Source organism: Poromitra crassiceps (genome assembly GCF_964638095.1).
Source record: "Poromitra crassiceps genome assembly, chromosome: 26".
Taxonomy (NCBI): Eukaryota; Metazoa; Chordata; class Actinopteri; order Beryciformes; family Melamphaidae; genus Poromitra; species Poromitra crassiceps.
Window position 1 is genome coordinate 11,260,228 of NC_139640.1, and position 17,216 is coordinate 11,277,443.

The 17,216-nt window shown below is 44.9% G+C and overlaps 1 protein-coding gene across 1 annotated transcript in view; it reads left to right on the top strand.

Annotated features, from left to right (window-relative positions):
- The window catches only part of iglon5 (IgLON family member 5), a gene marked incomplete at both ends in the record, with an annotated part of 194,389 nt that overhangs the window by 157,584 nt on the left and 19,589 nt on the right, over positions 1–17,216 (top strand). Inside the window, 2 exons of the mRNA XM_083661303.1 lie at positions 6,488–6,720; positions 14,452–14,571. Coding sequence (XP_083517429.1) covers positions 6,488–6,720; positions 14,452–14,571 — 353 coding nt within the window. The remainder of the gene's footprint in view (positions 1–6,487; positions 6,721–14,451; positions 14,572–17,216) is intronic.

Here is a 17,216-nt window from a genome sequence, read left to right on the forward strand (position 1 = left end):
GACATAATGTTAATGATATGCTGGGCAGACCTGACATAATGTTAATGATATGCTGGGCAGACCTGACATAATGTTAATGATATGCTGGGCAGACCTGACATAACTTTATTGATATGCTGGGCAGACCTGACATAATGTTAATGATATGCTGGGCAGACCTGACATAATGTTAATGATATGCTGGGCAGAGCTGACATAATGTTAATGATATGCTGGGCAGACCTGACATAATGTTAATGATATGCTGGGCAGACCTGACATAATGTTAATGATATGCTGGGCAGACCTGACATAACTTTAATGATATGCTGGGCAGACCTGACATAATGTTAATTATATGCTGGGCAGACCTGACATAACATTAATGATATGCTGGGCAGACCTGACATAATGTTAATGATATGCTGGGCAGACCTGACATAATGTTAATGATATGCTGGGCAGACCTGACATAATGTTAATGATATGCTGGGCAGACCTGACATAATGTTAATGATATGCTGGGCAGACCTGACATAATGTTAATGATATGCTGGGCAGACCTGACATAATGTTAATGATATGCTGGGCAGACCTGACATAATGTTAATGATATGCTGGGCAGACCTGACATAATGTTAATGATATGCTGGGCAGACCTGACATAATGTTAATGATATGCTGGGCAGACCTGACATAATGTTAATGATATGCTGGGCAGACCTGACATAATGTTAATGATATGCTGGGCAGACCTGACATAATGTTAATGATATGCTGGGCAGACCTGACATAATGTTAATGATATGCTGGGCAGACCTGACATAACATTAATGATATGCTGGGCAGACCTGACATAATGTTAATGATATGCTGGGCAGACCTGACATAATGTTAATGATATGCTGGGCAGACCTGACATAATGTTAATGATATGCTGGGCAGACCTGACATAATGTTAATGATATGCTGGGCAGACCTGACATAACTTTATTGATATGCTGGGCAGACCTGACATAATGTTAATGATATGCTGGGCAGACCTGACATAATGTTAATGATATGCTGGGCAGACCTGACATAATGTTAATGATATGCTGGGCAGAGCTGACATAATGTTAATTATATGCTGGGCAGACCTGACATAACATTAATGATATGCTGGGCAGACCTGACATAATGTTAATGATATGCTGGGCAGACCTGACATAATGTTAATGATATGCTGGGCAGACCTGACATAACATTAATGATATGCTGGGCAGACCTGACATAATGTTAATGATATGCTGGGCAGACCTGACATAACTTTAATGATATGCTGGGCAGACCTGACATAATGTTAATGATATGCTGGGCAGAGCTGACATAATGTTAATGATATGCTGGGCAGACCTGACATAATGTTAATGATATGCTGGGCAGACCTGACATAATGTTAATGATATGCTGGGCAGACCTGACATGACATTAATGATATGCTGGGCAGACCTGACATAATGTTAATGATATGCTGGGCAGACCTGACATAATGTTAATGATATGCTGGGCAGAGCTGACATAATGTTAATGATATGCTGGGCAGACCTGACATAATGTTAATGATATGCTGGGCAGAGCTGACATAATGTTAATGATATGCTGGGCAGACCTGACATAATGTTAATGATATGCTGGGCAGACCTGACATGACATTAATGATATGCTGGGCAGACCTGACATAATGTTAATGATATGCTGGGCAGACCTACTCCAGCCACCCGCAGCTGCCTAACTGTGAGTGATAATGGAGAAATCACAGTGTGTTCCGGCTCCTAACCAAGCAGAAAACCAGCCAACTTGCTTTTTCCCGTCTTGCCATGGCGTGGAGCGCCCCCGTCTCGCCATGGCGTGGAGCGCACCCGGCTCACCAATACAGCGAGCACCTCAAGTCAACATCGCTTTCATCACTTTTTAGTGCACAGCTCACAGAATCGCTCAACTCATTCCTCTTTTCATTCCCATTGTCTTGCTTTCTAAAAGGAGGATGGGCCTTCCCTCTCAATGTGGTGATCCCTCATCAATCAGGTGATCCCTAAGCCTGGGTGCTTTAACATCAACAAGAAGTCTCTCCAAAAGTTAGAAACCAAAGAAGCAGGATGCTCAACTTTCAGGTCACTGAGATGTGTAGCCGAGCTGCCTCCGTTAACTGTGTGGAGAAGTGGATACTGGCTTTGTAAAGTCACAGAGTGCATTTTGAGCTGTTGAAGTAGAACAATTTAAGTTGCATTAGCTTTTAAACTATTGATTGTCTAAATAAAGGCTAATGTAATTTAAATTTTCTACGTCAATAGTTCAAATCAAATGCAGGGAGGTAGGAGAATCTAGGCTCTCTCTCTCTCTGTCACATTCTCCATCTTTTACAGTCTGTTTTCAGTCAAGCTGTCCATTGGTGTTCAGTGTTTCCCCTAGAAAAATGTTCAGGCCTGGAAGGATTTCGAAACGTCCCCCGACCGCAACGGTGGGGGTCCTCGCTGGCGACTAGGGATGCACACAATTCATCGAAGCTCGATTACTCGCTCGTTAAGGATTTACTCGAGCATGTGAAAAATGACTCGATCAAAACAAAACAAAAAGCAACGTGCATTCTGTCAGTAGAACGTTGTTTTCAAATCATTTTTCAATGATGCTCCAGAGGGCGCAATGATATCACTGTAACAGACTGTTCAGTGTGTATGCGAGGCTCTGTGGATGTCCCCTCAGAGTTGCCGTAGAACAGGAAGTGGGGGACTTTGTTGTTGACAGAGACAGAGCCGGTGTTGACTAGTGTACTTAGTGCTAACGCTAGGCGCTAGTGTCTGAGAATAAATGTGGAAACGTGTTATAACGTTACAGCCTGACTCTCGTTTATTGTTTTATTAACAAAGTGTAAGTAATAGCCGTGGACCCGGACACTCGGCTACATCACTATAGCCCTTTTCAGACAAGTCATACGATGCTCTACTTGAACAGTGTTCATTCAGATAAATTGGCTGGCTCCTCTTCCTCAAACCTGGAGCAACCCACCATCAGCGAGGAAGAGTTGTGACGCACATACAACAACAATCACTTGAACAATGTTCATTCAGATCCTAGTCTCACCTGGACTGGAGCTGAGCAACTCGGCATCAGCGTTTAAGAACTAGGGGGCGGCTTTAGCTCAGGAGGTAGAGCGGGTCGGCCAATGACGCAAGGGTTGGCGGTTCGATCCCCGCTCCCTCCCAGCTGCTGTCGTTGTGTCCTTGGGCAAGACACTTAACCCTCCTTGCTCCCGATGGTGTGTAGGCACCCTGCGTGGTAGCCTGCCGCCATTGGTGTATGAATGGGTGAATGTAGACTATCTACTGATTGTAAAGCGCTTTGGATAAAAGCGCTATATAAATGCAGGCCATTTACCATTTACCAAGAACTGCGACGGCTGCAACGCACTGCAGCAGATTCTGGGCAAATGTTGACATGTCTAAAAGTTATGCCTCTACATTTGTATGTGTTTCATAGCGTAGTAGGCTATGCTATGCCATGCCGTGAGAAATATACAATAAGTTGCTGCTGTATAAATAAAGGTTTTCTTGAGGAAAAAACGCATTTGGTATGGTTTGGAAAATTTTGTATTTTTAATTACAATTACTCGATTGATTGCTCGTTAACGTTACGGATGATCGAGATTGGAATTTGTGGAAAATGTGCATCCCTACTGGCGACGCTAAACTTTTAGCTAACCTGTTCGCATCTATGTTCGCAATGGCATCCCAAGTATCATCATACTATTATGGGATGCGATGCGAACAGTTGTATTATGGGACGTTTTGGAACAGCGCTGCACGCTGGCACAATGTTCCTAAAAGCAAAATGCTTATTGTTTTGAATGATTTGGCATCTTCTATTACTGTCAACACCAGTATTGTTGTATTGTAGTAATATGTCATAAAGGTTTATTGAAATTTTGGGGAGAGCAGGGAAAAAAATCTTTAAAAAAAGAGGTAAATGGTAAATGGACTGCATTTATATAGCGCTTTTATCCAAAGCACTTTACAATGTGCCTACATTCACCCATTCACACACCGAGCGTGGCCAGCTGCCACACAGGGTGCTGGCACAGCCATCAGGAGCAATTAGGGGTTCAGTGTCTTGCCCAATGACACTGGGCAAGACACTGTATACATACAATATATATATATATACTGTATATATATATATATATATCCGTCACCCCTAACCGTCACCCCTAACCTCAGTCACTAGTCATTTTAACCTTGTCAAAGTAGGCCCAAAACGGGTCCCAGATAGCCTTTTAAGCGAGTTGGTTCTCAGGGACCTGAGTCTCGCCATCTGTACAACAGAGATCATGTCCATCAGCCACAACTGAAAAGAAGGTGAATAGGAGGACTTCCACTCCTTCAGAATGAGTCTTTTGGTGACAGTTGTCCCTGTGTCAAAGATTGTTGCACAGCTGTAGGGAAGTTCAGAGAGGACTCCGAGCAGCCGAAGATGGCGATTTCTGCCTCCGGCTGAAGGGTTATTTTGTAGGCCTTAGAGTACCAATCAAATATTTTGGCCCAGAATCCCGTTCGATTATGGAGTAGGTTAAACTCTTCTCTGTTGTTTCTGGCTATAGACCACCATGTCAAATTCTATTCTATGTTTATTCACCTTGTGTAGCTCCACCCACTTGACCCATTTGTGTTCCGACTTCCTGTTCAAAACGCCGGCTGTTTTAGCTGCTCAAACCAGAGATGGTAGTAGTAGTAGTAGTTTATTTAACACAATGTAAAATCCACATAAAAAAGCTTCAAATGAAGACAGTTTACATACATTAACACATGCCGAGGATTAAGTACACAATAAAGCCAAAGGCTTATTTCCATTGTGATTTCCATTGTGGTCTCTCTGGTCAAAGCTAGTGATTCACTGGAAGCAGAAGCAGGCTGCTGAGGGGATAAGCTCTGCCACAGGAAGTGTCAACACAATCGCTTCTGATTGTGTTGACACTTCCTGTTAGTCTCTCAAGGCAGACTGTCTCTTCTACATAAGGTGAACAGGGCAAAGATAAGAAGAAAACAAATTGTAATATTCAGTGGTACCTCTGATTATTTTCATTATTTATTTGTGTGTTTGTGTGTGTGTGTGTGTGTGTGTGTGTACTGTATGTGTGTGTGTGTGCGTGTGTGTGTGTGTGTGTGTGTGTGTGTACTGTATGTGTGTGTGTGTGCGTGTGTGTGTGTGTGCATACGTGCGTGCGTGCGTGTGTGTGTGTGCATCTGTGTGTGTGTGTGTGTGCGTGTGTGTGTGTGTGTGCGTGCGTGCGTGCGCGTGTGTGTGCGTGCGTGCGTACATGTGCGTGTGTGTGTGTGTGTGCGTGCGTACGTGCGTGTGCGTGTGTGTGTGTGCGTGTACTGCACTGGACAGGCACACTGCAGTGAGCTGATTAACAGATGACTAAACAGTTTTATAAATAAAATCCACTTTCACATGCAATCAGTTTTGCTGAAGTGGCACAAAATAATTGTGTTATGCTTGCGACAATACTGTTCTGTTGGCTTTGATGCAGCCCATTGAGACAAGGCACAATTGGAGCCATTGTGGCGGTGTTCATTTCCTCTGGGCCTGCGGTACTGTAGTAAAGTATTTATACACGGATAATGAGTTATTTGGGTGGGATTTCCTAAAATATTTTCTCTTCATTGAAACCCTCCGGGGCAGATCCCAGATCTGCTGTTAATCAAAAGAGCCTTCTCTAACCTGTGGGGATAACTGTGAAGCCCCTCAGGTCATGAGTCAACTTGAGCATCGTGGCTGTACATGATCTTGCAGCTCATTTGTTAAGACTTCCTAGCTTACCTGCACTGTGTAAAGGTTGATCAAAGTCAATGTGCTGTCACTGGCACAAGCTTGGCAGGAGATGTAAGATCTACAGTACCTCAACAGTGATATTATCCAGGTCATATCAATTAAACATGAGCAGAAACGTGCCCAGTGGAAGCTGGGTAGGGACATCTAGTGGCCAGGCGGATAACTGAAATCACATCTTTGGTTCCACGGTGGCTTGTTCTGAGGCATGTTAGAGCCTTTTCTATTATTTATTAGGATGCTTTATGCAGAGTTGGGTCGGTACTGTTCTGTTCCCCCCGCGGAAAATTCTGGGACAGCGAAGCAATGGAGAATGACGTTCATATAACAAGCGTGGATCAAAAATCCATTTGCAAATAATTAAACAGTCAGATGTGTCATGTAAGCTGTTAAAATCAGAAAGAACAAAATTTCCGGCACTCATTGTGTGTTGTCCTCGGAGGCAAATCCAAATCGAGCACCTACGTGCGCTAAAACAAACCATGGAAAATATTTGCAAAAAAGCTGTTTGGCCCAGGTGTGTTACATAACACACTGATAATCAAACAGCTGTCAGCTTCGACACCTTCACTATCAAAGCTTATCAAAATGTGATTTGGCAAACAGGCCTCCCACCTGTTCCTCTCTCCCTCTCCTCTCACAGATGTAGGATCGACGAGGAGGTGACTCACAAGGCCTGGCTGAACCGCTCCAACATCCTGTTCACGGGGACAGACAAGTGGTCGCTGGACAAGCGCGTGACGCTGGTCAACAGCAACAACAGCGACTTCTCCATCCACATCGACCAGGTGCAAGTGACCGACGAGGGGCCCTACACCTGCACCTTCCAGGCCAACAACAAGCCCCGCATCGCCCATGTCTACCTCATCGTCCAAGGTTAGAAGATCCAGGAAGCAGTTGGGAAGTTGACTCGAATGCGTTCGCTCCATACGTCCCACATAAGTTCTGCATAGGTCGATACTCTAAAGTGCCTTTTAAACATGTTATCTGGATCATGTCAGGCTAGACAGAGCAGGATATTTTCAGGTTTTGCCTTTCTAAACATGAGGGGTCTTTGTTAAGAAACAACTGGATATGAGCCGTTTTTTCTGCCAGTGGGCGGCGGGGGGGTGCGGCGTGGTAGCATGTATCGAAAACAAGAAATGTGATAGGAAACAGCTTTAGCAAATTTGTAACCAAACAAAAACAAATCAAGTCATATCTGACTAGTTTTAAATGTATTTCTCCCCACAAAAGTTTGATAGCCTATCAGTCAGTCAGCTCCTATCCTCTCCACAGTGTGGATGCACAGTCACACAACACTGCCTGCCTCTATGGCTGCCTCACACAATAGAATTGGCTGCATCACGTTAGCGACAAATCTGGAGACTTCAAAAAACATGTCGTTTTAACGGAGTCCATTCGACAACGAGGGGTGGCAATGTGCCAAAAATGCCTTTGTTAAGCTACATAAAGCCGCGCAGTCAAAATAGTGGTCGGACTTTCGTCAATCACTGTGGGTGATTTATTTTATGACATTCAAGTCATATCTGACTAGTTTTAAATGTATTTCTCCCCACAAAAGTTTGATAGCCTATCAGTCAGAGTCAGTCAGCTCCTATCCACTCCGCAGTGTGGGCGCACAGTAGCGTCAGGGACGATGAAAATTAATTTGGGGACGGAGCCGTACGATAGCCTAAACACGCTCTGCTCGTTATGAACAGCGTTAAAAATGACATGCCACACACACACACACACACACACACACACACACACACGCACGCTAAACAGACATGTGGGCACTGGCAGAGAGACAAACAGGCAGATAGAGCGGCACGCATCGCGCAAAAAGTGTCAGAATCTCGGCTGCTCTTTGTGATAGTTGTTTCATTTGCTTCAGTCATCCTGCTGCCTCGTATTCTCATGAGAGCGCGTTTCTGCTCCACTTTTCACTTTCCTTCCCCGCTGCCTCTCTCTCACTGCTCAACGCTGTGTGTGTGGACGGATCTGCGGATAATGACCTGCCACAGTTAAACAAGAGCTCCTTTTGCGCTAATCCGGATCTTACACCGGCGAGCGAGGTGAATAAGATACGGACTCGCGGGAGTGCACGTAGGCCGGCTAATTGTTGTTTAACACGTTCACTGCCATTGACGAGATATCTCGGCTTACAAAATCCAACGGTTGACTGCCAATGACGAGATATCTCGGCTTAAAAAAAAAAATTTGACGGTGGGACGTGGATCAACGCTCCCCACGTCTCCTATAAAAATATTGGAGCCACCGAACGTGTACAACCCATTCCACCGACCCACTAAGTGGCGACAGTGTTCTCCAGACTAGAGGAAGGCAAGCAAAAAGCAGTGTGAGGAAGCCATTCTCATGAAAATGGATTGGCGAAAACGCTTTCACTTTCGCGCTTGGGAGCTGGCGGTGGGGTTTTGCAAATTTGCATAATAGATTACGGGTGGAACACACTTTGAAACACGCAGCATAAATAAGACCAGAATCGCAAAAGCTTCATCAAAGCTCTCAACACAAACCCCAAGAAACGAGCGAGCCCATCCAGACTTGCCCAGCGGCCGCCAGCAGACAGGCACAGCAGCAGCAAAGCAGTGAGCCTGGTGACGCGAGGTTACAGCAGCAACAGAAACGAGCTTGTGACACGGCCGCTGCAGCCAAGAAGAACACACACGGAGGGAGGAGTTTGAAGGAGAGGGGTGTTTCCTGCTGTTATGGAGGAAATTACTGTTCAAAACTATTGTTTAGATGTCTGACGTCTTACTGATGCCAAAAATGAATGGTTAAAGTGACTGTTCTATCGAATTTCACAAAAAGCCGTTTATCTCAGAATACATTTTCAGACGCTGAAACCATGCTGTATTCAACTGCTAATGCTTACATAACTACTAACTCTACAAACTAACTCTTTTAGACAGAGAAAGCACACATTCTATTAGTTCTTTTGAGATATTGTGTGTTCACAAAATCCTAACAGAAACGAATCCTCGGCTCTTGAAAGATGAGCCAGAATCCTCAAAAAAAAACCTTGGCAGAAGCTAACTACAGTATTGAGGCTGGCAGTGAATGTGTTAACATGCAGGCCAACCGGTTAGGAACGGGTTATAATACGGATTCCACTGCATGTTAAGAAGTGGCTTAACATGGCCAGGGAGGGTTGAGGGTTTGATTCGCAGTGGGGCTTCCAATGCTAAACATGGACGCACCCATGGTACCAGATAAAAGCATCCACTAAATGGCCAATCATAGACTGTATAAAAATATGGACGTAGCCGATGTCAGCCATCGGTTTGTTGACTCACTCGTTTTGAGATTTGAGCCACAGCGCAGCCTGCTATTGGTCTGTGATCGGAAGGCTGCGCAATCAATGCACAAAACAGTTTGCTTTATCGTCTATTTGACTCTAAATGAATGGGACCATATCATTTACAAAATGAACGACATGCTGTATTGAAGAAGACTTGAACTAATTGCGAACGAATTGAGACTATAAACTCATGAAGTGTTTACTGAGGTAATAAATCGTAGGGTCATTTTCCCATTGACTTCTATACAATCAGACTTCTCTTTACAGCCATAGACTGTATAAATAAGTGAGTTAACAAAGAATGTGCCGTCCCGTACAGTTGTCATGAACAGTGAAATTAGCTATAGAGATCAAAAACGTTGGGCATTTTAACAGGGTTAGTCTATATGGCTTTTGCAGTCAGCCTCAAGTGGCCATTTGAGGAACTGCAGTTTTTGTCACTTCTGTGTTGGCTTCATTTTTCAGAACCAGAGGTTGGGGCTTGTGGCAAATGTGTCATCTGCCCAAGTATAGACAAGTTTCCCAGCGCTGGCCTAGGGCGGCGCCATAGCAGCCTTATATGTCCCCGGCTTCCGGTTAAGTCCACATAGCGTCCACAGCAGCCTGATGTTGCCAATAAGCTACGACTTAAATAGAGACTTATTACATCATATGTTTTCCGCCCCCTGTATGTTGAGTGTTGGTGAAAAAGAAAAATATAGCAGACGCTTTCTTTACTGTAGAGCGCCGTTTAAAAGCTGCACAACAAGCAGCATCAGTCCCGCCGGCCAGCGCTGGACCCGCTGTGAGGAAACACACAGGAGGAAACCGAAATGTCAAAACAGACATCCCTTGCTAGGCCAGTCCTTTTTTTTTAATCGAGATCATGCAACAAGTAGCCTACTTCAGCCGAGGCCAGCAAGACGGCAGGAAAGAAACAGAAGCGTGCCTGCCGCCGTCAAAAGCAAAAGAGACCCGACGTAGGCTGTCAATTTAGCGGAGGTAAAAAGCCTTTTTACCTACTCGGGCGAATCAATCAATCAATCAATGGCTCGCGCTTGTTGCCCGACGCTCGTATGATGAGGAGATGAATCAAAATGCTTACCACCAATAAAGCCACATGCGAGCCGAGAACGAGTGCAGGAGAGCTGACGCAGGTGCCAGGTGTGGAGTGGGAGAGATTAAGGTGCGTAGCCTATTGCTGGAGATTCAAGTTGTGCGCTGTCTGCACTCTGCACTGACACTGTCGCACTTATTACTTTTAGCTGCGTTGTTTTTTCATCAAGGCAATGTCCAGAAGATATGGGTTCATGAATGTCTGCAAATGCAGATAGATAGGCTACAGTAGGAGTGTGCATGCATGTTGTCTGTTTCAATAACGAAAGCGTCCTTACCGAGAACGACGTGCCGACCGATTAAATATTCTTGCTGCGAAATCGGCCTCTTAATGACAACACTGGAATAATAGCCGTAATATTCATTCACAACGGGGGTAATTTGATGAAATACATAGCGTTACAACATACCCGACCTACTTTGTTGCTGTGGAGATATTGGTACGCTTCGGAGCTTTTGAGATTGTTCATCGCGTTGCCATCCACCGCCATTGATTCCTCAAAATACGCTATAATCCTGCCTGTAGTTACGTTCGGCCATTTACACATATTATCTTCCCATGTGTCCAGTGTCAACGGGTGTGGGATAGACACTCTTTCATTAGATAGGAGACTCGCAGAATGATCCCAAGTTTGCTTTTTTTCGGCGGTCGCTATGGCTACTACGGTAGTACGTTCCGCTTCTCCGTATTCACAAACACCGGAACCGACAGACACGATCGCGGCCGAGTCCGGAAGCAAACCGGAAGTGCCCAGGAAACTTGTCTATAGTGCTGTCTTCAGTAGGAGGTTACGGTGTAACACCAGGGAAGCAATTAAGTTGGATGATGATGTTTTAATGCTCTATTTTTATCATAATTAAATGTGCATGACAGACGTGTTATTAGTTTTATATTTTTTATGATGTTCCAGTACAGTATTTATGGTGGGTGGTGATATCAAAAGCAAGCACAGGTCCCAGTAGTTATTACCTCCGCCACGGAGTTGGCCGGGCCTTTGGTGGGAGCGAGGTTATGTTTTTAGCCCTGTCTGTCTGTCTGTCTGTCTGTCTGTCTGTCTGTCTCTCTGTCTGTCTGTCTCTCTGTCTGTCTGTCTGTCTCTCTGTCTCCCTCTCTGTCTGTCTGTCTGTCTGTCTGTCTCTCTGTCTGTCTGTCTGTCTGTCTTTCTGTCTCTCTGTCTCTCTGTCTGTCTGTCTGTCTGTCTGTCTGTCTGTCTGTCTCCCTCTCTGTCTCTCTGTCTGTCTGTCTGTCTCCCTCTCTGTCTGTCTGTCTGTCTGTCTGTCTGTCTCCCTCTCTGTCTGTCTGTCTGTCTGTCTCCCTCTCTGTCTGTCTGTCTGTCTGTCTGTCTCTCTGTCTGTCTGTCTGTCTCCCTCTCTGTCTGTCTGTCTCTCTGTTTGTCTCTCTGTCTGTCTCCCTCTCTGTCTGTCTCTCTGTCTGTGTTTCTGTCTGTCTCTCTGTCTGTCTATCGCTCTGTCTCTCTGTCTGTCTGTCTTTCTATCTGTCTGTCTCTCTGTCTGTCTGTCTATCTCTCTGTCTGTATGTCTGTCTTATCTGTCTCTCTGTCTGTCTCCCTCTCTGTCTGTCTGTCTGTCTGTCTTTCTGTCTCTCTGTCTGTCTCTCTGTCTCCCTCTCTGTCTGTCTGTCTGTCTGTCTGTCTCTCTGTCTGTCTGTCTCTCTGTCTTTCTGTCTCTCTGTCTGTCTGTCTGTCTGTCTGTGTCTGTTTGACTGCAGGATATCTCAAAAAGTTTTGAATGGATTAGCACTAAACTGGTCAGAAAAGTAGGTCATGGCCCAACTTAGACGTGTTTAACTTTTCACGCCCACTGGCCAACAGCAGGTGTGGCAGTGGGCGTGTCCAATCACAAAAAGGTGCCTAACTTCCAAACAGATTCACGTAGCAGCACAAAACGTGTTAGAAAGGCTGGCCATGGGCCAAGAACAAATGGAATAACTTGCCACGCCCACTAGCCAAAAGGCTTCTGGGGCAGTGGGCGTGGCTAACACAATGGGCATGGCCAATCCTAAAAAGGCTTAACTTCCACATGGATTCACGTAACACCACCAACCTGTGTAGACAAGGAGGTTAACGGGCCAACTGAGAAACAAAAGGGGGCGTGGCTATGGGGGTAGCCAATCACAAAAGGCGCCTAAGTTCGAAACGCATAAACGTAACACCACGCCGTGGTGGAGGTTCAGGTTGATGTTTTATATGGTAGCTTAGGTGTGTGTGTGCGTGTGTGTGTGTGTGTGTGTGCGTGTGTGCGTGCGTGCGTGCGTGCGTGTGTGTGTGTGGTTACAGTAAAGCTAGTGCAGGTGATGGATAACTGAGAAGACATTTGCATTCCCTGGTGACATCAGAAATCTGAGTCCAACCCCACTTATTGCCTCTACTACTGTATAGGTCTATTAGGCTTACTCTTGTTTATTGGCAGGGATTGGGGTGAAGCAGGTCAGATAGAAGTGGAGGACGTGTGTGTGTGTGTGTGTGTGTGTGTGTGTGTGTGTGTGTGTGTGTGTGTGGTTGTGTGAGCTATAGGGGGGCTGTCCAACCACCTGACTAAACAACTGACAGCTAGGTCCAGGCTCTTGGTCATAAAGGCAGCAGCTAAGTGAATGAGAGTTGGACTGATCCTGAGTGACGTGATGTATTGCATGTGTCAATTGTTATGTATATTGTGAAGTGTGCATATTGCAGTAATACACAGCTGGCAGAATGAAAATGCAAAATATCAAAGGGGCTATATCAGCTATAGCAGTTCAGCCTCTCACCAGCAGATTGTTCACATAGCGCTGCAGCCAAACAAAAGCTCTTGTGTGTCGGGCCAAGGCTCGGCACAGACGACCATATAGACTTGAGTCCAAGATGATATCACACAAAAGTATGACACCCCCAAGACAGCACATCCAGCAGGAGCAGCCTCGCCGTGGCTCCAGTCTGTGCTTCATCACTACAAGCATCCGGCTCCGGCAAGCTACAGTATCTCTGGGAGGGATCCTCAAGATGTCCTGCAAAACAAAACAAAACAAACAGCATCTCATGGCCAAGCTCATTAAAAACAATGATAATGGGCCATTTAAATTCAACGCTCATCTTGTTATCAAACTAACGACATGCATACTACTGCCCCCAGCACAACTAACGACATGCATACTACTGCCCCCAGCACAACTAACGACATGCATACTACTGCCCCCAGCACAACTAACGACATGCATACTACTGCCCCCAGCACAACTAACGACATGCATACTACTGCCCCCAGCACAACTAACGACATGCATACTACTGCCCCCAGCACAACTAACGACATGCATACTACTGCCCCCAGCACAACTAACGACATGCATACTACTGCCCCCAGCACAACTAACGACATGAATACTACTGCCCCCAGCACAACTAACGACATGCATACTACTGCCCCCAGCACAACTAACGACATGCATACTACTGCCCCCAGCACAACTAACGACATGCATACTACTGCCCCCAGCACAACTAACGACATGCATACTACTGCCCCCAGCACAACTAACGACATGAATACTACTGCCCCCAGCACAACTAACGACATGAATACTACTGCCCCCAGCACAACTAACGACATGCATACTACTGCCCCCAGCACAACTAACGACATGCATACTACTGCCCCCAGCACAACTAACGACATGAATACTACTGCCCCCAGCACAACTAACGACATGCATACTACTGCCCCCAGCACAACTAACGACATGCATACTACTGCCCCCAGCACAACTAACGACATGAATACTACTGCCCCCAGCACAACTAACGACATGAATACTACTGCCCCCAGCGCAACTATGGGAGTTTGGAGCAAAACACTATTCGATGGTGGTCATTTACTTAACCTCCATGCCTTCCAATTACAAACATGTCCCTCCTTCTGTTCTTTAAAGCCATCTTTCAAGATGTAGATGTCAGACCAGGGCATTGATAAATATATTTAAAATGCTGCATTTGAAGGAGACGGTCAGACATTACTGTGGCACAGTTCATCGAGCGTTGATCATTAATCAGAAGACTGCCTGTTTCATCCGTCTGAAGCCCAGCAATTTGCATCATACTTGAAACTGTTTAATAGGCTGCGAGCGAGGCTATACCTTATCAATAATTCATGAAATAAAAAGGGGATTTTAAGGTCATAATAGTCTAATAAGCCCCGGTCTTGTTTTCCAGTGCCGGCCAGAATCGTCAACATCTCCCGAGACGTGTCGGTGAACGAGGGGGAGAACGTGAACCTCTTTTGCCTCGCAGTGGGCCGGCCGGAGCCCACCGTCACCTGGAAGGACCAGAAATGTAAGCTACCCACCGGTTCTTGTTTGCTATTTGTCCTCAGAGACCTTGTTAGGGCCATTATGAAATCAATGTTATTTATTTTATAGCTTCTTCAACATGTTTGTCAAAGTGAAAACCAAGTTGAGAGGGGACGTAAGGGTCCCATGCAAGACCGACCCCCCAATCGAAAACGGGATTATTTCTTTAGGCCTATTTTACAATTACTGTATAGATTGAGGCGATGTCTCGTCATAGACGCTGGGGTAGCTGGCTGGGGGCGTGGTCAGGGTGGGGGAAATCCTACCGTCCTCCCCATTCCGCATAGTTAGCGTTTAGCTTCTAGCCCAGCCCAGGCAGACAGGATCGGGGATTCAACCACGGCAGTAAAGGCACATCTGAACAGACAGTCTATGTACCTGCTGTTGAATCCCCAATCCTGTAGTGTGGAGCCGTAGCACCGTCTTTTGGTGAGTCATCCCATTGAGATATATGGGGTTTTTCCCCCCACCGTCTAGTCTCGCGCGCCAGCCGTAGTAACATTTTGTGTGCGTTCCCACACAGACCGACTGTATCTATGAAATCATTTGGGTTACTACAATAATTAGATCTACTTTTGATGTTGATAAGTATGCATAGTTTTATCCATTTCAGCCAAGTTACGCAAAATTCTGCATTATTCCATGTTTTACAATTGATTCAATTTTGACCAAACTCGACCATTTTTAAGCGGTGCAGCCACGTCTATAAGTGACTTTGTGTGTCCATCCTTCCATTCGTTATGGCCTCAGTGTCCTGTGGGCCTGAGCCCCACAATAGTACATTTGTGGCCAGAACGATGACGTCATTGTCATCATTGTCTAGTGGTGGCCAGTGGTGACTGATGATGTCATATATTAGTAAACAAACACAATCCATCAACTGAGCATGAAAATGATGCCAACTGATGATGTCATACCCACTGAAGATGTCATGCCCCACAATCATCGAGTGATGTGACTGATTGGTGTCGATCATCGCTTGGGCCAGTGGTGACTGATGATGTCACAATGTTTATGACATCACTGATAACCCGACCTGCAAAACCTGCACCTCTTACTTCTCACCTGGGTGTGATTTTTTCCTGCATTGCGGAAATCACTTGGCCCTACACAGCTTCACTGTTATCTTCTCATTCGTCCCCTAACTCCTGTCCTGTCTCTCAACGTCTTGTCTCTTTTTATCTCTTCAGCATTCTGTTCCTGTCCCCGTCTTTAGCCTATCTCCCATTGCTGCGCCATCATCCTTCCACCCAGCTGCTTAGTCTGTCCCCCGTCTCAGATTCATTCTCCCATATTTTCCTTATGTCCCAATGTTTTGTCCCAAATACCCACACATTAACACGTAATTATCCCCAACGCGCCGGCCGTAATCATCGGCATCTGTCTTCATCCTCCCTGTCATCCGCCATCACGATGCCAACTGACACTAACAGCCAATGTTTGTCATTAGATCAGTTATTTTTAGCTTCCATCATTGTCATGTCGAATATCAAATCTAGTCCGGGGTGGTAGACGCATTGATAAATGAAGTAAAATTCATTTTGATTGCCACACAGCATTTTATTCCCTATCTGTTGCGGCGTCTGTCACCACTGATTTCCAAAGTCACTTCATTAACTATTCAGTGGCTTGTAGAGATTCGATGGCAGGCAGGCTAAGTGTTAGGATTCACTAGAATAGTAAGTGTGCCGCTCTGGGAAAGTGACAGGATATCTGGGTATTAGCTTGGCATGCAAATTGCTGCATACTGAATATTTCTACGGCATGACTCAATGTTACTGAATATTACTACGTCATGACTCAACGTTACTGAATATTACTACGTCATGATTCAACATTACTGAATATTACTACGTCATGATTCAACGTTACTGAATATTACTACGTCATGATTCAACGTTACTGAATATCACTACGTCATGACTCAACGTTACTGAATATCACTACGTCATGATTCAACGTTACTGAATATTACTACGTCATGATTCAACGTTACTGAATATTACTACGTCATGACTCAACATTACTGAATATCACTACGTCATGATTCAACGTTACTGAATATTACTACGTCATGATTCAACGTTACTGAATATTACTACGTCATGATTCAACGTTACTGAATATTACTACGTCATGATTCAACATTACTGAATATTACTACGTCATGATTCAACGTTACTGAATATTACTACGTCATGATTCAATGTTACTGAATATCACTACGTCATGACTCAACGTTACTGAATATTACTACGTCATGATTCAACGTTACTGAATATTACTACGTCATGATTCAACGTTACTGAATATTACTACGTCATGATTCAACGTTACTGAATATTACTACGTCATGATTCAACGTTACTGAATATTACTACGTCATGATTCAACGTTACTGAATATTACTACGTCATGACTCAACGTTACTGAGTGTAGCTTACTAATTGTGAGCATTGTGTGCAGCCTAGAAAACATGTCACTTTTGGACTCTTGTTGTAGAATACATTGTTTCTTGTGAATCTTTCATGTTTACTTTTGCTGTCATTTCCATGCAACATTCACACTGGTTATCATTTCACCACAGATACTGATATACAATCAAATTAAAGTTCCATTGGCATTAGG